This window comes from Leptinotarsa decemlineata, unplaced genomic scaffold (genome assembly GCF_025532065.1).
Source record: "Leptinotarsa decemlineata unplaced genomic scaffold, Ldec_3_MD MMD2_tig00000035_RagTag_RagTag, whole genome shotgun sequence".
In the NCBI taxonomy this organism is placed as follows: Eukaryota; Metazoa; Arthropoda; class Insecta; order Coleoptera; family Chrysomelidae; genus Leptinotarsa; species Leptinotarsa decemlineata.
The window spans coordinates 19,592,097-19,616,230 of record NW_027412540.1 but is presented as its reverse complement, the minus strand read 5'-3'; the positions used below and the strand labels follow the sequence as shown (position 1 = coordinate 19,616,230).

The 24,134-nt window shown below is 34.6% G+C and overlaps 1 protein-coding gene across 5 annotated transcripts in view; it reads left to right on the top strand.

Annotated features, from left to right (window-relative positions):
- LOC111506585 (discoidin domain-containing receptor 2) overlaps positions 1 to 24,134 on the top strand; it is an 842,991-nt gene that overhangs the window by 535,557 nt on the left and 283,300 nt on the right. For all 5 annotated transcript variants that reach the window (XM_074171999.1, XM_074171996.1, XM_074171997.1 and 2 more), the window contains one exon: positions 14,587 to 14,818. In XM_074171999.1, coding sequence (XP_074028100.1) covers positions 14,587 to 14,818 — 232 coding nt within the window. The remainder of the gene's footprint in view (positions 1 to 14,586; positions 14,819 to 24,134) is intronic.

Sequence of the window (24,134 nt, the reverse complement as noted above, 5' to 3'; positions counted from 1 at the left end):
GAAGTCTCATCAAAGAAATCAAGCTAGACAATGAGCTCTAACAAACAAAGAGTATCACAGTGGATCTGAAAAGGTCGCAGTGAATCAGGCCCTAACAATCTAATCTTAACTATCTCAACGTTTCAGAGGCAAAAAAATCTGCCTTCATCTTCAGAAATTAACAAAATTCAAATCTATATGCAGTTCTTTTACTGACTATTTTTATTTCGCAACTTCTTCGTCAGATGGCGAAGGATTGTGGATTACATCAATGTTGTTGATTGATTCCTGAAACATTCTATGTACTACAAGGTGTTCTCTAATATCAGTCTCATGATATTTCGCCACTGTCCATATTTTTCTTCAAGACGGGTAGCCAAGGACGTTTCCTTTCTAAGGAGCTCTTCGAAATACACTTCTCTCCAGAATATGCACTGATTCTTTTAGTTTATTCTCTTAGAGTGAGCTTCATTGGCATTCATTCGTTTTGTAATTCAACTCGATGCTCACCTTCTGGTTTCAAAATGTGTCTGACAATTTTGATTCTGCTTATCGTCAATTTTTGTTGTTATTTCAATGCTCATCCCCACACACGTTAAATGATCTCGAAGTTTCGCCAATATAGCTTTTACCACAATTTTTCATTTTGAATAGTCGACTTTATTTCAGTCACATCTTGAACCAAGAACCTGAATCAATGATCTATCGTTTCGTCGTTTTCAAATATATTCATCATTTCCTTTTTGTATTAAAAAAAAATCGACTATCTCTGTAAACTACTTGATTAAGTTTCTAATTCTTCACGAATAAGAGCTGTTGGTAAATTCGCATAACGAACTACGGTCAGAAATCACAAATAAACAAAACTGGGTGAAAACTGATCACGAAAGCTTCATCTAATTTATCTTCACGACACGTTTCCTTGGTCGCACATGGTGGATGTATTCACCATAAAGATACATCAAAAAGCACCAACACCATAATTTTCATAGCTGAATCCAAGCCGTTATGTCACACGTTAATATATCACTAATAACGAAATTAATATATATGTGAGATGCATACTTGACCGGAGCGGGTGTAATCCGAGGCAATAAATCTCATTACGCAGTTATAACAGGTCGGTCGTAAATATAAAATTTGAATAATAATTTTGGTTTGGCAATAAATTCGCGTGGGGCGCGTTTATGTTGCTTCCCTTTGGCACTTACGACCGAAATACAGGTCTCATGAATACAATGGGAAAGAAAAATACATTCGATATCGCCTATATAAATCGTTACATTGCTGATTCAGTGTGGTCTGAAGCAAGAGAAATATTCGTAATTACTTGTTGCTGGCTGATATTTTCATTTTCTGTTCATAGGGGAAAGCCAATAAACTTTCATAATTTCTGAAAAATAAAAGATAAAATAATATTATTCGTTAGTTCTATGAGAAAATGTTCCATTCATCAGAAAGTTAAACCGAAATTTTCCATTCCGAAGAAAAATCGAAGTTTCAGACTTATTTATTTGATTTATTTATTTATTTATTTATTTATTATGATTATTTATTTGATGAATACATATTTCTGGAGAAAAATTTTCAAATATAATCCGAAGGTCGCGCCTTTTTCATTGATATCAAGTTGTTATTTTTTCAAATCATCTAAAAGAACACTTCGTTCAGGCCAGTTCTTTAGAAAATTTCACAGTGTTTTCAATATTTGTAAATTTCTTCTATAATAAAAATTTCCACCTAAATAGACTGTCTTGAATATCCTGAGTAACTATAATGATGTAAAACATTTCTACACTTTTAACCAATTTTCAATATGTTGTATGACCTTCATTCATTTGTTTGAATCTCTACAGAAGTTTCATAATGTTATGTGTCTGGCTCTGACTAAATCCATCTTCCAACTTGAAACTTTGCGAAGCAAGAACCGAAAGCTTTTCATAAATAACTTTGTAATTACAACTCATACAAGAAACACAACAGAACGTCAAGTGAAGGAGAATAATGTTCAATTACATAAGTTTTGTTACACGTGATTTTCATTAAGAAAATGAAAAATTTCAACTGTCATGCGATAATATATATTGATCATCCAATGGAATGATGGTTCTAGAACTAGAAAACAAAATGAACGGGTGAAAGTATTTCAGTTTCATTTGCACGTTTTATAGCTCATTTCACGTTGTCAGGTTCTGTTCTTCAAAGAGTGATCGTGGCTATAACAATAATCATATTATTAATTGAGAATTGTTTGAACAGGTTGTACAATCAATGGCTTTTGAAAAACTTGGCCCGTGCTCCATACAACTTTAGTTTCAGACGATAGGTAATGGTATCATGCAGCATGAAGTTCCAGTACAAGTTTTTGTAACAATGACCATTCCGAAACGGATATAATAAAAATGACAATTACGGCCATTACTCTTTTGAGATGTGAACGTGCTCTGAAGATAATTGAATATTTTCTGCTATCGGAAAAATGGATCAAAAAAACAAATGAACTGTTGACAGTGGCATACGGCGATTGTACTCTGAGTCAGAGAAATGTTTACAAGCTGTACAAGATTTTCACAGAAGTTTGAAAGGATGTGAATGACGACGTTCGCCTCATCAACAACCGATGGAAATGTTGAGAAAGTGAAGAAAATTGTTATGGAGAATCGTTGAGTCACTATTATAGAATTTTTAGCATGAATCGTGTGGTAGCGAAGTTCATTCCAAAATTGCTGAATGTTGGTCAAAAAAAATGTCTCACGAGCACCACTCCGGAATTGTTGAATGACGTCAACGGTGATCCAGATTTGCCTGAAAAGGTCATAACTGATGACGGATCATGTGTATATAGTTATGATATCGAAAACAAAATCCAGTCGTCCCAATGGAAGAGCACAGGAGAGTCAAGACCGAAAAAATTGGTTACATATACTGATACTTATTTTCTACCAATTTTAATTCATGGGAAAACATTTTTTTTAGCTTTCTATTTTATGCGATGAGTTCGAAATAAACTCTTCACAAAGATGTTCTGATTGAGCATAGAAGTTACTTTCAGATACAAATTTGAAGAAAACGCTCTTTTGGGACTACTTTCACATGAACATACAATTATACGAGAACCACTTTTCCCATTCAGTTTCTGCTCCAAATATTCGTTATGGAATCGTATCAAATATCATTCACAGAAATGCTACACATTATAATATATGAAGAGTTTCCCTATAAAATTTCACTTACAATGAGCACTATTATTCTCAATAGCGGAATTTTGGAATAAGACAGTAGTCCTATCACCTCATCAGCACCGTTTTGGATAACATTTGATTCAATCCCAGCCTCAGGAATCTTTTTTGAATTGAAAATTGAAGGGTTGATGGATTAGTTTTTGGGAAAGAATGAATGCTTTCTACTTTTTTCATCTTCTTTCGAAAAATGTGTGAAACTTCCAAGGGATAGAATAAAACAATTAGCAGATGAACAATTCAGTTTGTCGCCAACGTTTCGGACTCCATAAAATACATCAGCAGGGCTCTATAATAAAATAATTTCATAAGGAAGCAGTATACATGCCAATACATATTGCAAATTATTATATTTTTCACTAACCTAATGAAGGTTGAACATCTGAAAAATTAGGGTTTGCAAAGTCAAAACTGTAGTTGTTTTCTCTTGTGTGTTCAACAAGGGCTGGTGGATTGGCAATATTCAACTTTTTTGTATCTCTTTCATGTTCAGACAACCGGTTTTTAAAGTAACGTCTCGTATGTCCTACATAACATTTTGGACAAACTTTGCAATTAATTTTATAAATGACGTTTGATTGCATATTGATCAGAGTTTTTGTTTGTTGTTTTGAAAAAATCTTTTTCCTACGCAATTTCGATGTGTTCATTATTTGAAACTGATCCAAGTTTTTCAGAAAGGTTATATGCACATAAGAAATTTAAAAATATTTTGAATTGTTTGTTTGCAATGGAGGTTGTCTACTTTCATTTACATTTTTTTTCACTAATGAAGGAGGGTAATCATTTTCAATAAGAAAATCTTGAATGATTCTGATAATTTTTTATGAAACTCAGTATCCAAAACTGTGAGTGGTCTTGATTTTAAGTTCCTACTAATAATAGTTTTGTTGAAATTGTGTTGTGAAATGTAATTGATGAACCTTTCTGAAAAATTAGTTCTGTGGTACCAGTCGACTTTTAAAATCTGGTTTGGTGCTCTCGATATCTCAGTGTCTAAGTAAGCTAGACAATCGCCCTATTCCAATTCTGCTGTGAATTTCAAATTCAGGTGAAAGCTTTGAAAAATCAAGAAGTTCAATTTTTTTATTCTTAGCTATTGAAGTGAAAATATCACCAACGTATCTTTTGCAAAACGAAACTGAAAAAGATAATGGTTCTAGGTTCTACGTTGAATATTACCGGAGGTTGGTTCCAACACCAAAACAATATTTTTAACACCTCGACACGTGTTTCAATCATCAATTGATCATCTTCAAGAGGAAGACAAGAGAAAAATTCAACAGTATATTCCAAACAGTGCATCAAAAAAACTAGACTACGATGTTGGATTTCGGACATCATTCGGTCTGCATATTCCTAGTCCGGATATTTGCTTATAAAAAACTCCGTCGTAGTTAAAATAGTTTGACTCAATGCAAAATTCAAATACTTTTATAAATTCATCTAGAGACAAACTAGTGAAATCTGAGATTTTGGGTCGATTTTTAATGATAATTTCAATTGTGAGACCCACAGGGATGTTGGTGAGAAGGAATTCTACGTCTAGAGATATCAAAAGAAAATCTTCATGTATGATCATCTTTTTCAAAATCAGTTTTTAAAGTTTCACTGACTGATGAAAAACAGCATTTGAAATAATCATTTGGACCAACCTCGCAAAGTAAAACAATCAGTTTGAAAATAAACTCTTTACAAAGATGTGTAGATCATGAATCAGAAGTGAAAACCGATCTCTCCTAAAATATATCTCCCTTTTAATTTGACTCCATAATTTCATTGTTTGTGCAGTTTTCTCAATGGGTACACGTAAGACTGAACCCAATCCTGCGGCGGTCAACTGAAGTGCATGTTTTTTTTGGCGTGCACGGTGTATTAAATCGGCAACAATCATCAATGCCTGAGCTTTATCCGGAGAGCAGAGAGCATGCCGCCATGAATAATTAATGGCCCTAATAGATTGAATACTCAAGAAGAATAACAACCATCTTTCTTTGCCATGGGCGCCTTTCAGGGTAATTTGCTAGGAAGGGCTATCAATAACGTTATTATTGCTGTAAAGGAGTTCCCTTCCAAGCTTCTTTCATTTGGGAAAGTATGGACTAGCTTAACTTTTGAATCTTTCACGGCGCACTAGCTATATTTTGAAAACACGAGATGTTTTGAAGTGTTTGTTTTTACCTTTCAGAATTAGAGAAAGAAATGAATCCAAGTAAGTAGAAAATTAGCGTAATTGTAACAAAGGACAAACTTAATATTTCTATAGCAAATAAATCATTAGACCTTTTACATTTCATGACACTCGACGAAAGTTAACTCAGAAAGTTTATTCTAGGCAATTTCAGAATATAAAAAATGGGTTTTGAGAAATTCAAAGGATGACTTCTTGGAATTTAATCTTTTTTGAAAACAGGCTAACCATATAAATTTTCACTTATATAAACTCATTTGGGAGATGAAATCGGAGAATGAATTAATGAAAGTTACGGACTGAGTTCATCTTGGGTTAACTGGAGTTAAGATGGATTTTCTTCTAACCAGATGTATGAAGAAAGATATTCCTCTGGAGTCGAAACTTTGTCCATTAAGGATTACAGAGTTATTTCTTTTCAACTTGCTATCATTTGAACAGTACACAGACGAAACGTTCTCAAATTGTTGTTGTTCCGGGTTTTCAATCTCACAAAAAAAATCACCAAGAAATGAAACTCTTCACAAAAATATATAGATAATTCACGGTTGAACATAAACTAGAAGAAAAAGAATATTTGAAACAATTTTTCCCAATTCAGTTATTCAACTACTTACAGACATGATTTCCAATTTGTACACCTCTCTATGATCAAGATGTGATATAAACAGATATCATTTCGAAAAATCATCAACTGATTTGTTCAAAGTATCTACTTAGCAGTGGACAAAACGTTTTTCAGTCAGTTTTGTATTCTAGGTCGACTGTTGAGTCAAAACTGATCACAATATTTCAACTTTGAAAAAAAAACATTCATATTCCTTGTTTTTAATACAGTCAATCATTTCAGATTATAACCTTGGATTTCATGAACATGTAACCGACAAACTTAAAATTGCTTATACATCCCTGAAACTCATATATCCTCATAGACAATATTTTGATGAAATGTCAAAAAAATGTTATGTTATTCATTAGTTTTATCTCGTTTCAACCACTGTGACTTTATTTATCATTCATGTTTAGACAACAACGACACTTGTCGCATATAAACAGTTCAAAACTCTTGCATCAGGTTAATATTTGGTATCAGAAGTAGGTCTAGAATTTCACACAAATTAACAGATTTGAAGTGGTTGACTATGTTCAACAGACGATTTCATGCAACATGCATATTCTTTAAACCACGTGAAGGGTCCAGTGACAAGAACTAGTCCCTCCAAGAGGAAAAGAATATATACCTACTCAGAAATATACCACAAATGAGTTGATTATGTCACAACTGCAATGAAATTCATGTAAGTTCATTATCCATTTCCCAGAAACTATTATATTTCACAATGATTTTTTTATACAAAATATTGAACAATTTAGAACCATCTTATTTCGAACAGTACATTGTCTTTTATCATGATATTCACCACCACTTCACTCGAAATAATAATAATTTTTTTTCATCGACCTTTTTTGGGTATTTGTTACCTTTCACAATCTGAAAAATATAAAAATTAGAATGGAGAACTTTATACAAATGTAGAAGGGCAAACTTTTAAGTTTACCCGATAAGTTACTGCGTAAAAAATCAAAGTATTTTTCGCAAAGAAAAATCTTCTATTTATCAGTAACTTGTCGTATTTAACGTAAAAGAAACGTAAAAGATAAGTATTATTTCTTAATTTTTTTTTGATAGGCAAAATTGTTAAATACGACAAGTTACTGATAAATAGAAGATTTTTTTTGTGAAAAATACTTTGATTTTTTACGCAGTAACTTATCGGGGTAAACTTGAAAGTTCTCCATTCTATTTTTTATATTTTTTATATTTTTCAGATTGTGGAAGGTAACAAATACCCAAAAAAGGTCGATAAAAAACTGATTTTTTCCTCCACAAAAATGACTTTCGTTGAATAATAATAATTTATATATAAACAGAATAAAATACAAAAACACCATGAATTCTTTGTTTTTCAAGGGTTTTGATCGGTTCAACAAGTTACTAAATGCAATTAAAAACTTCAAAAACGAACTGAAGAAATGTGTTTTCAATGTACAAGTATTATATGTATTATGTGTTTGTTACCTGTAGATACAATTTTCTTTTTCGAAATATCATCATGCCTATCTTATCGATCAACTTTAGAATGTATTCATCTATTGTTTGTCATATATTTTTCAAATAATTCCAATATGTAACAAATTTGAAACAAAATTATTAGAAATGTATGAAAATTAGGATTTTCCTATTTCAAAAAATAAAGATTATTATTATATATCAGAAGTCTATTGCTGAAGTCCAACCCAACAAAAGCCCTTTGACCATTTTCATGTTCATGACCTGAATTTACGTGAAAAGGTAGTGTTAAGCATTCCTGTACATAAAAAAGAAATATTTAAACAATTTTTTCCTATAATATCCCCTCCACAATAAATCATCTCCTTAAATGAAAAAACAAATGAAGCAGATGCGAATGCAAATTCGCGATCTAAACCAAAAGTCATTTGCACATCAAATGTTAAGCAGTGTATTTTTTTATTTTTGATGGGCAATGAATTTGATAATATTTTCATCATTATTATTATAATTCCAAATCAAACAACCGTCATAATCGATTGACAGCTCGTACACAAAGATCCAACGTTTCAATTAATGGTTGAATTGAATTCACAATTTCGAAATTAAACGATAAAGCATATCTATGCCCATTCAGCGAAATTACGATATCTTCAATTAATCGACCAGCATTCTATCAATTACGAAATCACCAACTGCACTTCAGTCTCTAATCAAATAGGTGTTTATCGAACTACTAGTTTTAGTCCCACTCGATGGACCGTCACGTGATCACTTGGCCTATTTCCGATGCCTGTTGACGACCCGATATTAACGTGACGATGGACTTCACTGACTAGTTATTGAAGTTTCTGTTGAAGGATTTTCGATCTCGACAACTCACTAATTCACATCAGCACAAATAACCAATATAATGAAGTCGTAAGGGGGTAAAAGGGACGCGTTTGCAAATGAAAACTACATTTTCAACACCGTTTCTCCCTACCGCTATATTTTCGGAGTCTGAAATTCTGTATGTAGATGTGCAATAAAAAAGAATTTTCAAATATTTCAACCGGGGCTTCTTCACTGGGAATGAAACTGGTACGCCAGCCACGGGGAAAAAGGCGCGTTCATAAAATAAAGTAACCTTTTTATCATTGTTGCTCCATGCCCTTAAATTTCCGGTATGTGAATTCAGCATTGCATCCGTGCGGAGCAGGGACGGTCGCTAGTGTGTTTGAACAATGCACATTCAATATTCTCACCACCCAATGTGAATCACCAAAGATATTCATTTCCTTACACTACCTAATACCCAACCAAATCATATAAATTTTAGATTGAGCTGAGTAGACTACGAGGACGATAGATTCCAAATAGATTGTGAACTTTTTCTGAGACTCAGCACGTTTTCAGAAACACCTGTCATTGACAGATCTCCTTTTTCATTTCATTTAATTTCGAATAATTCTTGCGAAGTTACCAGTTCAAATAGGTAAGGTTGGGTTAGGTCCAAAGTGAATGGGTCTATTCGACCCTCCACCGCAACCCGCAAGGGTTTATTGTGGCTCAGACATAACAAATAAACCCAGCTTCTCGACGAAGCCGATTAGTTTGTATGGTGAGTGATTTTTTCAGATCAGATGGTAAGAGTACGGTTCTGCCGAACTCTAAATACCTGATTCGGTCCCCAGCGGGGCAGGCACAAAGTATATGCTCTGCTGTTTAATAATTTCCCAAATAGAGGCGACACACACTATCTTCCAATAGTCCGAGTCTCTGCATATGATGATTACCTGTAAGAAGGCCTGTTAGAAGTCGTAGTTCATCCCCACTGTAGTCCAACAACTGTTTGGCATTAAGCTTCGAAGGGTGAATAAACGCCTTGGAGTGGTCCAATCCTGCAAGAATATGCCAGAAGTCCATACATCTTCTTGCCATCCAGGTATTCAATCTTTGTTTGGCAAAGCCTAAAGCGATGACAATGACAGGTCCGATGAAGCTGCTTGCAGCACCCTCCTTTGCAAGGAAGTCAGCAGCCTTTTTGGCTTCCAGGCCAGTATGGCCCGGAATCCAGACCAGCAACAATATGTTGAGTCTTCCTATCGAGGACAGTCGTTTTTGGCAATTGGCTATCAATTTAGACGTTGCTTGGAAGGAGCCAAGAGCTTCTAATCCCGCTTGACTGTCCGAGAATATTTTATTGACTTATTTATGAGGTTGGATTCTTCCAATCTCTCCGCACACAATTCAGTAGTAAATTTCCGCTTGAAATACAGTCTCATAGGTTTCTAGTCAGGTTGATATCTCGGTCCTGGGTCTGAGACTGAAAACACCTGCACCAGACCCGGAAGGTGTTTTTGATCCATCTCTGAAGCAACAACTATCTGCTGCCAGTGCAAATAAGGAACCATTTGTATTCGAAGACGTATTTACTTGAATTTATAAGTAATTTTCTCTTGATCAAGTGTCACTGGCTACAGTATTTAAGAAATAGTTAATAATCGAGTTGGTACAATTACAATGAAAGGGGTCCTTGCATGAAGGGTTGCGTTTTGTTCATTCAGTTCACTTCCGCTCTCTGGTCATTGACTGAACATTTTGTTTTTCTTTTGTCAAAGCTTCCATGTAGAGCCCCCTTTCATTATTCCTGTCTTTCGCATTTAACTGTTGCGTGTTTCTATTATTTGGTAGCTTTCGTTGGATTCAAGCAGCCTTAGAGATAGATTCTGTTGTTAATATTTATAATTCAAAAATAATTCGTTCGACATAAATAATACTGTTAAATTACCCCTACATAAAATCATAAATCGTGCTGGCATTCCACCGACAAATAATTTCTAACTCTTCTCTGAATATTCTTCGCTCTCAGTTATGTTTTGTGCTATTTGTTTCAATTTTGATTCGAGTTGCTCGAAAGATATAAGTTCGGGCTTTTGAGGTCGCTCCTCAATGTTATGAAATTAATTATTAATTGGTAACTCTTCTTATACTGATAATTAGATAGCTTCTTGGGCCTGGAGGTTTTCTGTGAAAATATTTTATTCATAAATCGAGCGGTTTTTGGACTTGATAGCGTATCAGCAGCTGTGAAATATTTGGAAATTATTTTTATTTGAAATTTCTTCAAGCACTTTTTATCTTGATTACCAAATCGAGATGAAAGTTCTGGATATTCGAAACTTTGTAAGATTTTAAGTGAAATGCTAGAAATCCTTTCAGTTATCATTGAGGCAGCGATATTACTTTCTGAATATCAATTGCTATTAGCTGCTTGACAACCAGAACCGTTGATTTGACAATTATCTATAATTCTAGAATTAGAATGACTCGAACAGAAGTACGCACAAGAACTGTACCATTTTTATCTATATTCAAGAAAGTTCACACTCCAAAAATCAAAAACCTAGTAACACATTTCTCATTGAAAATTTTGAAACTGAAATGAAAATAAATCAAAGATATATGAACTTGAAAAAAATCTGAGAATGACATTCAGAATTGATAAAATATTGCATTGGTGTAAAATTTTCCAAGTTCAGCTTCTTTTATTCTCTTGGAGAGGTAGCTTCAAAATCAATAGAACATAATTATTATTGGACATTATACACTTTTAATTTCATTTTGGTTGATTATATCATCAAAATATCAGTATTGTCTCTATTTATCATATGATAAGTTGAGATATTTTGGTTTATTCTGAAAAGTCTCACCAGTATATTTTATCGAATATGTGTCCCATTAGAAATTTGAGGTAATCTAATGAAGTTATGTTTCGAATTGTTTTTTTAATGAAATGTTATATTCAGATCCCCCTAAAGGTACTTACAAAAAATATGATTACATGGGTGAAACCTTGGCAGTTCACAATTTCGCCATAAATAATTTGAACAAAATCTTTTTACTGATTTTGGATGATTCAGAATTCAAAAGCTCATATTTCTGGATCAATAATGATTGTCGAAGATGGAATTTTTCAATAAAAACAACTGACACAATGTATATCAACAGCGATTGAATTTCAGAAATTCATTTGATTCTGGCAGTTCATCTTCAAATGGTTCACCAGTTGTTGAATATCGATCGATAAACTTCAATCAAAGATTAAAAACTGACTACCCATCTTCGAAACATTGAAAATGTTCATTTCTTACCGCAAATATTCCTGGCTGACTGACAAAAATAGTCTTTCACTGATTGTTATGAGTTTGAACTGTCCGATTGAACGATTATTATTTTTTGCTCGCGAAGAGAGAATTTAAATAACATGAAATTTAAGGCTTCTTTCACTATACATATTCTGAAATTGAATTGAAATTTTTCTCCCTACTTGATGATTTTCAAATGTTCCACCATCAGCAATGTAAGTATTTTTCATACTTCAGATTTCCAGCATCATTATAATTCGATCGAATTCTGGTGTAGCAATTGAACGTTAACTAACTCTTGAGTGCACTCGTTCCAGAGTTAGAGCTTCATTTCATGAACTTTGAATTATATTTGTGTAGCAGTTATATTCGTTGATTTGAATGTTATGTTTGTTGCTCTATTTCTAGTTCGATGTTCAGTCAACATGAAACTAGTTTATATATATCGTTCTCAGAGGAAATATCTTGAAAATGAGGATATAATAATAATAATAATGATAATCGTCTTTATTGTTACCCAGCTGTAGTTACATACAAATATTTAAATAAATTAGAGAGCTAGTTGCTGACATAACAAAAGGCAAGTTCAACTCAGTTAGCACAAGTTGTTCTTCCACTCAACCTCCAAAAAATTCTACCTAAGCTAAAACAAAAAGAAAGTAATACATAGAAAAAAATTGGGATTGTTTCAATATCTATTAGGATGCTGGAGAAGACGTCCATTACTAAGACTTATTCTGGTGTCATAATGATGAAAAGTGTATAGGGTTGGGCAGTTTATACTTAAAGTTGGCTTTCGAACAGAAGGAGTTTGAATCTTTTCCGTAAAACAGAAAGTTCTGAATTTCTTATATCTTTTGGTAACAGGTTGATCACTTGGCATATATTATAGCTAAAGGATCGCTTGAAAAATTCAGTTTTAAAACTAGGTGGGGTAAAAGTACCCTTAAATCTGATGTTCAGATTGTGAACATCAATACAAAAAGTGATTTTTCTTTACAGATAAGGCGGCGTTTTGGTATATATAATTTTGATATATAGATTAGCAGCATTCAATATTCGTCTATTTTCCATTGTGATCCACCCTGTATCCCGTAACGTAAATAAATAAATATAGTTTGAAACACTAACAAACACGTTTTTAAAGAACATCGAACTAAAAAGTAAAATTTGTTTTCAATAACGAACGGAAAATACTAGTATTATTTTATGCCTTTTAGGTCTTTGAAAACAATAAAGATTTTTTTTTACCGTAGTGTGCGCTGGTCAGGCCCTATTCCACGAAGCCCCGATACATTCGGGAGGGCGCGCCAGCATTATCAACCAATGACCACTCCCCACACCGTGGGGTAAGTGATCATTGGGTCCGAGAATCATGTGCCCCGAGCAAGCGCAGTGAGTCAAGAATGACAGCCTTCTTCATCTGTGCGGCTAAGATTTCTGCCTTAGTGCGGCAAGCCGGTATGATTTTGAAATTCGAGAGTGGAGAGGACATTATTCCACCAAGGACTCCAGTAATCAGAACAACCATTTTGACAGAGTGATCTGGATAGAGTCTGCGGAGTTCGAAGAAAAAATCTCGATATTTTATCAGTTTTCCTCCTCTTTTCTCACGATATTCGTCTCGCCAGGAGCTGAAAACTCCACGACAAATATCGTTTTGCTCTGGTGGTCGAGAAGGACCACATCAGGCTTATTAGCTTGTATGAGCCTGAGGGTGAAGATAATAATAAAAGCGTGTTGAAATAATTAAAAAAGTCCCGAGTTGCCATATAATAAAAATTTAGAATGAAACATCGGATGTTTCCTATTACATTCGTTTTGAGCAAATATGAGTACCAAGTATTCGCTACAATATTTCAAATACGATTTTCCGATTCACATTAAACGCGAAATATATTTTTCCCATTCCCCGAACAATAATGCAACCTGTTTTCAAAATTTTGTGTGTCTTTGAAGACACGCCCGAAGAAGCCATTGTATGGCGAAACACGTGTTGCGTTTTTGTAAAATTGTTTAGTGAAAATCTCGCAATGATTTTTTTTTGAATACGTTAGTATCCTATACGTTTTTTCGTTTTTCATTTCACATAAAATAATAATAGATCGATGGATGTAGCTCCTGTACTACATTGTAGGAGATCATCAAAATCATGAGACAGTTGCGGAGAACGGAAAAATGTCTGTAGGAAAGAAAGTGCAGATTTGTAGAAGTTAGAATGAAGGTCTTAGTATATACAGACGTTACTTCATCTGTATTATTCACTGGCAGCGGAAATACTTTCCATGTCATACTACTCCATTATTGTCTTTTACTGCAACCATAGTTAGCATAAAAGATACTGAAGATACTGTTCAGTGCATTTACTTTGACTCGAACTTATACCAATATTTCAATGGATGATAACGATATTTCTATCCATAATAGTGATATTTCAATTATCATCAATGATGTTAATAGTGATACCGTTGACACGATAATTAGATTGTCACGTTTTGTGTCTTAACCTCACATTGCAAATCGCATACCTAGAATGAAATATTTGTTATATCACAATTAGAAATAATATAGTCAATTTCTTGCTATCATTGCAAAAAATACATTGGTCAAACATCAAGATTATTTTGAAACCGTAGTGCATTACAAAAAAGTGATTGAATACTTGCTCCTATTAATAGATGTGCTTCGAGTGATCATATTAACTTAACCGGTCATATTGTGAATTTTAATGATACAGAAACTTCAAGTGAACAAAAATGCTATGAAGATATTGTTTCTCGGTTGATCATCTTCTTATAATTATTATCATAGGAAGTTTTAATTCTCAATTTTCATGAAATAATATTAGTTGTATAATATTAACTTCAAATTAAATTAATATGTGAGAACATGTTAGCAACTCAGAGACAAGATATTATATTTCATAGAAAATATGTTTTGTAATATTGTGATGGTAATATTATATTATTGTTTCAGAATACGTAATGAGAAAAACGGTGGAGCTTGGTGTCCAAAAGCCCAGATTAGCAGTGAAATCAAAGAATATCTCGAAGTTGATCTCCAGAAAAACCACCTAATGACTTGGACTGAGACCCAAGGTCGTTTCGGTAATGGTCAAGGTCAAGAGTACGCTGAAGCATTCCTAGTCGAATACTGGAGAGCAACATTGAATCAATGGATTACTTACAAAGATTCCAGAGGAGAAAAGGTGAGAATTATTTTTTTTCATTGTCCAATAAATCCCGAGTTTCTCGGTAAATGGGATTCAAACGCTTTGGATGATTCACTGACATCCAACTAGCAGGTGACAAAAACACATTTTTCAGCAATATTTAAAAACAATTTGATAAACGAATGACAAAAGATTTCGAGGATTTTGATGCATTATTCAACAAAATTTTTCAAATCCTCTGACTGGTTCAAGAGCAACAAACAAAAAAGAGCTTTAGAAGTGATTTTAGAAAAATACTACCAAGATGAGAAATACTGTCATTGTATCATATTGTATCGTATGAATACATTTGCTTTAGACTGTATCAGGAGAAATAATACGAATTTATCATTAATTCAATTTAATTTAATTCCGTTTTGTACACATCGTACGATTCCAATGCATTTTTTCTGAAGCTGAATAAAGTCAATATACATATACATATACATTACATATACATACATATACATACAGATACATTACAACTGAGAAAATTCACTTCAAGTGTTTGGGCAAATTCAAATAAACTCACAACAATCTAATGAACGAGACAAAAATGTATTTCTTTTTCATTTTCCGAAACGAGTGAATTTTTGAAACTTATTATTTGAGTATCGATTTCATTTCTAACGTTTCTTCTACTGATTGCAGTTTATGCAAAGATGAGAATCAACATGAAATATTGTTATTTGAAATAGTTCATCACAGAATAATACATTTATTGACACTTTTCATCCTTTTTTCAAGTTAATAACTATACTCTGTCCATCTAAGCAACAGCGTGCTTCAAAACAATGTCATGCATAGTGTACATGATCTCCCAGACGAGGCTGCTTGTACATAGTCGTATTAAGGAACGACTGACATTTTATCCATTGTTTTTTTATAATAAGCGGCTGGGTATAGGAATTTTTTTAGGTGGAGTGTAGCAGTTTCTTTAGCCGAATCAGTACTTGACATTTTAAACTTCAGCTTCAAAATACCGTATATGTAGAAACCACTGGTGTTGAAACGTAACCGACCACTCCAGTAACATAAATTCTGCCAGCCGATTGCAGTTAAACCTGATTGGCCAGCGTAAGGAGACTTGTTCATTTCACCCAACAGATGCAAATGTGCATCACGCATCTATCTTTCTTTGGGATACTTTGTTTGTTGGATGCATACAGTTTATTTTCGGTATCCTTATCATTATATTCTCCATCTTCAAACTCCACTGAAAAAATCCTTATGCTTCACCGTTCGAATATTCGGATCTCGGTAATACTCTCTACTGTAAAAATAAATATATCCAACTACAAACATGTCTTGAGTAACGAGAAGTTTTGAGAACTATTCTAAAAATAAAAATCATTTTGGTGATATGAACGTAGATGACATTTGTGAAATCGAACGAGAATACAAATATTCTTTAGAATATTTCTATATTTTCATTCCCGAGAAAGTAATATTTTCTGAATCACTGCACTTCTAACTATGTATAAAGAAAGCACTTCTATGCAGGGAGAAGTTCAGGAGAAATTCTTTGGATTGTATTCCGAGCAGATGTCCCGGTTTCGAGGATATGATAATCCCGCATTTGAGGGAAGCAAAACTTACTTATTCCAACAAAATCATATATTCCTCAAAATTTGAATTCCTGTATATGCTTTTTTCCCCAATTGCTTCTGTTGCTTCTCCCAAATCTTCGTAGTCTTTATATTTTTAATATTCACTTATCAAAAGTACACTTGAGATATCTCCAGATTATTTTATTTCTCACAGTACCATAATATCCGCCTAACTATATTACTTTTTTCTCTTGAATTATTCGTCACCAAAGAACATTGTGTAAAAATTGTGATCTTTCATTTTCTGTTCGAATTTTGTGATTCTTTTTTCACATATCAAAATCTATTACTAAGACCAGATGTATCAGTGATATTACTTTGAATTTCCAAAAACATTCTCTTGAAACACAAAGAGTATGTTTCAATGTATGTAAGAATATACATCTCAGGTTTGGTTTCGAGGGAAACAAACTATTACAAGCAACATCAGATTTGACCGAAATTCCTTTCTCAACTGTACGTAAAATGGTCAAAAACAAACTTTATGAACGCAAGACACGATGTGATACAGGATTACCGAAATCTTCAGATGTTCAGCTGATGAAATCATTGAAAAAAAGAATATGCGACTGTTACGAAAGCAATGAGATTCCTACAACCGAAATCATAAGGAGGAAATTGAATACTTCCGGCCATAACGTGAGCTGCTGTGACAAAATCTTCAAAATTAGATAACGAAACTAGGATTGAGATTTAAAATAATAAACAAACGTCAAGCAGTTATGGAAAGCAGAAGAATAGTGAAATTGCATAACAAATACTTAGAACAAATAACTAAATATAGAAAAGAACAACGGCAAACTTTCTATTTGGACGAAACTTGGTATGACACTCATGACACAGTTACGAAAGGGTGGACTGATGGTTCGAGAATGTGTGTGCCTTACATGCCTGCAAAAAAAAGGATCCTGACTAATCATTGTGCATTGCGGAGGGAGTAAAGGATGGGTCCCGAAATCTTTGAAATTATGTAGAAAAAACTTGAGGCCTGCAATGCCTCCAAGAACATGGAAGCTAATATTTTCGAGGAATTGTTTGAAAACACATGCTTCTTTCAATAAATTGATGGATATAGCCGTTACTACGTGGTAGGAAATCAAATATCAAATCCTTTCTAAGTATATCAACCTGATTTTTGAGGACTCTTCTTCAATGGAGAAATGTATTTTCCCCTAGTTTTCCTTTTTCAGTCGAAATATTCCTGCTAGAATGTTCAGCAACTTTCGCGTTTTCTTCTAATTCACCGGTGAACGTTGGTGGAAATCATGAATCCGTCACGAACACTCAACCCACGCAATAAATTCGTCAATAACATGAACATATCCGGAAGCCACAAAAGTAACGGGTCGAAAGTACTTGTGAATTCAATTAAAAGTTGCGAACTCACGGGCGTAAAATATAACTTGAGAGCAAATAGATTTATGACAGTTTATAAGAACGTATCAATGCCTGCTGACGACAAATTAGTTTTAAACTTTTTAATCAATTTGTCGCTGACGACGGTCCTTGGATTCTACTCGCTTAATCTCTCAAATATAATTATAAACTTTACTTCGAGCATTATTACACCGTATCGTGGTTTTTTGTATACTATAATTAGTTGGATATTGAAGTCAATTATGTGGAACATTGAGATGGTATCGATATTCCACAAAAATATTCACAGTACTGTGCAAATGGAAATCATTTATGGTTTCTAGAAAATAAGTATTTTGATATGGAGTCTCGGAATATTCATCTCTCCCAACTATCTACATCCTAGGTTATGGTAAATGCCTGCCGAAAAACAACTTCCCCGGTATTAGCCGAGGAAGTAGACGCAGTCTTCAGTCGACTTGAGCGACGTGTAAATTTAATTTTTACACAAAAAATCATATTAGCGCTCATCAGCGGGATCTGTATTTGACAGAATTATCGACATTATTGCTTGATCTATTCGCGGGCAGATGGCGCTGTACGTAATACGAAAATTACAATGGTCATTTTTCTAAACAATATACGGCTGATTGATCCCAAAGTTTAGATGAAATAAATATAGATTAAAAATACTAAAAACACGCTTTTACAGCATATGAAACTAAAAGATGAAAAATAAATATAGTTTAAAAAACTTAAAAACACGCTTTAGAAGAAAGTCGAACTGAAAAGTTATAAAGCGTGGGCGCTGTATGCCATAATTTTCGTATATCAAGCGCCCTTCGCTTTTTTCACAATAATACTAGTATTGTTCGTGCATTATTGTTTTAAACTATATTCATTCATTCACATTAAATATCGATTTTGGACTATGAAACAAATATGTTACAGGGACCAATCTGACGTTTTGTGTTCCTGTGTATAAAGATTTTTTTGTTGAATGAAATCTATCTACCAAAAAAGAACCTTAGTCTAGTAGTGTATTCGTATTTCTGCACAGCACCACTGATGAAATCTATGGGGGTCGAAACAGCTATATGTGGTATTGAATCGCTAATTCGTTGTTTTTGGTCTCTGGTTTCAAATATTTCAAAGAGTATCTCTGATTGATTTAGTTCATATTTACCTTGCATGAATATTGCAAGTCAACACTGGTTAGGTTAGGTTAGGTTAGGTCCAAAGTGAGTGGGTCTGTTCGACCCCCCACCGCAATCCACACGGGGTTTATTGTGGCTCACACACACTCCACACCACACTCCACACTCGGCCCAATGTACCCAGCTTCTTAACGAAGTCGATTAGTTTGTATGGTGAGTGGTCTTTCAGGTTAGATGGTAAGAATATGGCTCTGTCGAACTCTGAAAACCTGATTTGGTCCCCAACGGGGCAGGCACAAAGTATATGCTTTGCTGTTTCATCGTTGATGAGGTAGTCGGATAGTCAAGGTGCAATATCCCCACCTTGATACCCGCGACAACCTTCCCATGTGAGGGTGTTTGCACGTCAGCTACACTTGACGATGCCTTAGATTCAACCGTGCAGGGATTTTTCGCATCTAGTTTTGCTGAATCATCACTTGAGCGCAAACGTTTGCTAACCTGCTCATGGGAGGTTTGGTCCTCCACCTGGGACAGATTCTGTATAGGCGGTTTCATAAGGTACCCCGCTCATGAGGAGAAGACTCAGTCGTTTCCTGGTTGCACCATCAAACCTTTTTTTTAGGTTCAATTATTGGATCAGGAGTTGGAGAGTTGAGAAGCTCTCGCTCCTGATCTAAATTTACATGCAGGTCAGTTGGAGTCGTAAGCTCGACATCCATTTTCACTGTAGACTCAGCGTCAGAAAAGACTTTTAAGCTTACTCTGTTCATAAAAGTCCCACGAGTAGCTAGGGAAAGGAGGTCAATCACGACAGAGTCCCGCATTACCGTGACAAGGCGATGCTACGACGAGACGGTGCCCGGTATCTCGAAGGTTCCGTAGAAACAGGCTCAGTGTCATTCATCCTTTCGGCACGGATACACATACCTTAGGATCAAGCCATCGTTGGGATGCCATTCAGTTAGGAAATAACAGAACCGCAAGTGATTCTATCATTCCCGTATTCAGCGGGGCTACGTGGAAGCAAGCATCCGATGGCTGGTTTGCTCAACCTCCCCATCCCAAGAAAATGCACTCGCCAAAAGCAGCATGCACAGTTGGTCAGGCAGTGAAGGATGAACAAAGACAGCCAACCCGCCAAGTCAACACTGATTGAATAGAAGAATCTTGTCAAAATTACTTTCCGAAAAATTTCTGAGTGAAGAGAACTGGACTAGCAATATCTTACTACAAAATTGCTCACAAGAAAGTTAATAATATGTTCCTTTTGGAATTTCTCCTTCGTTTCATATTCCAATGCATTGAATGCATTAACAAAATGTCTAATAAAATCCAGATATTGGAAATATGTCGAATCATACTTCGAAACGAACAACAAAGGTTATTTCATCTGTTAGATGAATACGTTAAGACGGTTTTCACTTCCAAGCCGTAACACAAATTCCAAAGAAATTTTGTTGGGACATTTTCCAGTCGTTTATCACATCAATCTTCATACTGTCAGAAACAATAAAGATTTATTCCGAACTCGCGAACCCTTTCCACAGAGAGAGAAACTTAAAACATCAATTTCCATAAACATTGCCGCCATGGGTGGTAATAAAATGGAAGTACTAATTGTTAACGGCCGCTTATGGAAAGTTGGCAAATTGTGTGGTCGATTATGCTTCCAGAGAGTAGGGCCGGCCCTTGGGGAATACTTGGAGAGACCGCTCGGCCCTTCGGTTATTGTATGTTCCAACTATGTTCACGGACTGAATGGTCCTAATTGCTGAATTTTGTTATTTCAGTAAATATTCTGAGTTTGGACAGGAACATGAATAATCAGGAATTCGCCACAAGTTATGAAGTGGGTTTGGAGGATTTCATGAAAAAGTAAGCTTTCATCAATCAGAATAAATAACTTGAGGTAATGAATCACATTTTACTTTTTTTAAAAAACCAACAATATATATATTCAAGAAACACTCCATTGTGCTATTTTCACTGAACAGTTCACAAAACTAAAACACGAGTGACACTATACCTACAACCCTTCCTCGGGCGTTTTTATACAGACGGAATTCTTTCTAATTATTGCTGTATTGGAATCATATGACCTTATATAGTCAAAGTAAACGATATTGTGCACTCTTAAAGTTGGCGCCACTCTCGAAAGTCAAAAAAACAAATACATAGAAATGAACCGGCAGCGAACTAGTCCACGTGGACTGTAAACTTGGCGCTTCGTATTGGATAATTTTTACTAACCGAGTTTTATGATTGGCCAAAGAGTCTGAAACTAAATTTGAAGTCATATTACGGTAACAAATAGAAATCGGGAATGCGGCGGTGGTTATCGCCGTCGTGTTCAGTTCTGGAACTGATTGGGATTTGAGTGTTGAAATTCGGTATTGGTACAGTTATAATTACTTATCTTTTTGAAATATGGCGTCCTTGGACAAGTACTAATAGTAATAACGAGTGTGATAACAACGAAGACCTTTTCCAGTGTAGTGATTCCAATAGTGATGTTGAACAATGCGAAAAATTGATACCAGTGAATAAGATTCGGATGCATGTGAATATTGAAACAGAGAGTATGTTTCAATGTATATAAGAATTTACATCCCAAGTTTGGTTTTGAGAGAAACAAACTATTACAAGCAACATCAGATTTGACCGAAATTCTTTTCTCAACTCTACATAAAATAGTCAAAAACAAACCTTATGAACGCAAGACGCGATGTGATACAGGATTATCGAAACCTTTAGATGTTCATCTAATAAAATCATTGGAAAAAACAATATACGACTGTTACAAAAGCAATGAGATTCCTACAACTGAAATCATAAGGAAGAAATTAAATAATTTCGGTCATAACGTGAGCTGCTGTGACAGAACTCTTCAGAATTGGATGAAGAAACTAGTATTCAGATTTAAAATAATAAACAAACGTCAAGCAGTTGTGGAAAGCAGAATAATAGTGGAAATACGTAACGAATACTCAAAACAAATAGCTGAATATAAACAAGTACAACGGCAAATTTTTTATTTGGACGAAACTTGGTGTGACACGAAACAGTTACGAAAAGGTGGACAGATAGTTCGAGAATGTGTACGCCTAACAATGCAATGCAATAAGACTAGCGACATCTAGGTGTTAGGCTTTTCATCCCATGTAGTGAATGTGAAACCTCATAGACATGGTTGAACTCATGTCCTTCTGACAAAAAAAGCTTCGCAAATATGGAGTTGGTTTTCGCTTCCAAAAAACTTGTTCTTGGTTCTTTCATGCTTTAGAAAAAGGTTTTGCCGGTTTGGACCAGTATAAAAATTTGGACAAGACCCCCAATTCCACTTGTATACTCCTGATCTATCCTATCTGTTCATCACCGAAGTTTTGTCTATTTTTTGTAAAAAATTTGTTTGAATCATTATTTAGTTTGTAAACCACGCCAAATCTTTCTCTTTCAAAAAAACGAGTGTTGTTATTGGTGGGTTCATCAATGTATGAGCTGGTAAATGGCTAGTTTTCGTAGTTTTTTTTTGAAGAAAGGAGTCGATAATAACGATCGCTATTTACAGAAATTTGCTTGAGAAAATTGGAAAATTCCTTTGTAATAGTGGAATATTCAGTATTCTGTGAAACTACTATTGAATGCTGCTTCGTTATACTTTTAAAGCTAAACTTTCTGAAGCTAGTATCATTTTAAGTCAAATTTAATATACTCTGGGGTTGAAGTTTTTCTCTTGTCTGAATTCATAATGTTGTTCACAGACACATAAATGACCAAAAATACTCTCCTGGGCCATCATGAGTGACGTTGAGGATTACCAACAAATACAAAACTGCGGAAAGAGCAAAGAAACATATAAGAAGACGACCATGAAAGAATGCACCTATAACATCGAACGTTGTTATCCGCAATATCATACGTTAAATTTCCCTTGGGGAACGCATGAAACTCGGAACAGAGTATGATGAAACCGTAATGTGTGCTGGTGCTCAGTTTCTAGACAGAGGCGAAGAAGAAGGGGGTTTTGTGAAGTATTTCATAGTTGTTTTGTGTCATTGAAGGAAACTACATTAAAGAGAAATAGTTAATCCTCACGGACATGTCCGATGTTGATTTTCGGTGTTCGTTTTTATATAGACATGATAACAAGACATTAGCCTTGATATCAGAAACTATGCGTCAATCAGACACTTTTTACAAAGCTCAAACACAACACAGAAGATAATCACCTCACCCAGAAATGTATCAGTTCCCATGGTCCAGAAGGACTATATTGGACTTATTTATTTTCATTAGCCTGAGGGTGAAGAATGAATAAATCGAATTCAATGTCTTCGCAGCATAAAGCACTCAAAGATTCGCGTTAGATAGACTAGGTAGATCAGAATAGAATAGACATCATCCTAGTTGACCGTGATGAACCCCTTAGTTTTCGAGTTCAGCCCACTCGACCTGAGAAAATCAAGGTTTGAATGATTCTGCAAAGTAACATAGTTGACGGACTGCGAATAGCCATGATGCTTCCTGAGTGACTCTTGGAATTATTAACATTGCCTACCCAGAAAATGAGGCTTACGACCAGAGCAGTCAATGCCGTTGGCATCGCAAAAAAGGATCGTGACTCATCAGCAGATGTATGAAAAGAAGATGTAGTGATTTGCTAGCAAGTGTTTTTCTTTCTTCGATTTAAAAGCAAATATAAATTTTTTTCTCGCAAAGATAGTTATGTCTATGATCTTGGGAAGTATCTTGAAGAAACTGCTACTATATTTCAGGAGCTTGGTGCCTAATTTATCCAGATGATAGTTTTCAAAAAAATGTTTAAATCAGATATGGAACATGGTCTTGTTTTCACACGAACGATTACAAAGGCTATAATGAAACCCAATAATTTATCCGCAAATCATGAAACTCTCAGGAATATCGTTATTAGCTAAATTTCCCAATATTGAATGAAAATTAGAATTCAAGAAATAGCTACAAAAAGTACAGAGCCGTATTTAAAAGTTGGGCGTGACCCATGTCGGATCACACACTATATTGAAGTGTCATAAACATGTTCTGGTTACTTATTGAAAAGTTTGTGAAGGAAGTATGAGAGGACTTCCAAAATCAGTCCAAACTGTTTACTGGGTTGAGCACCATTATAGGTCCTCCAAATGAAGACAGAAAGCATCAATTTTTAAA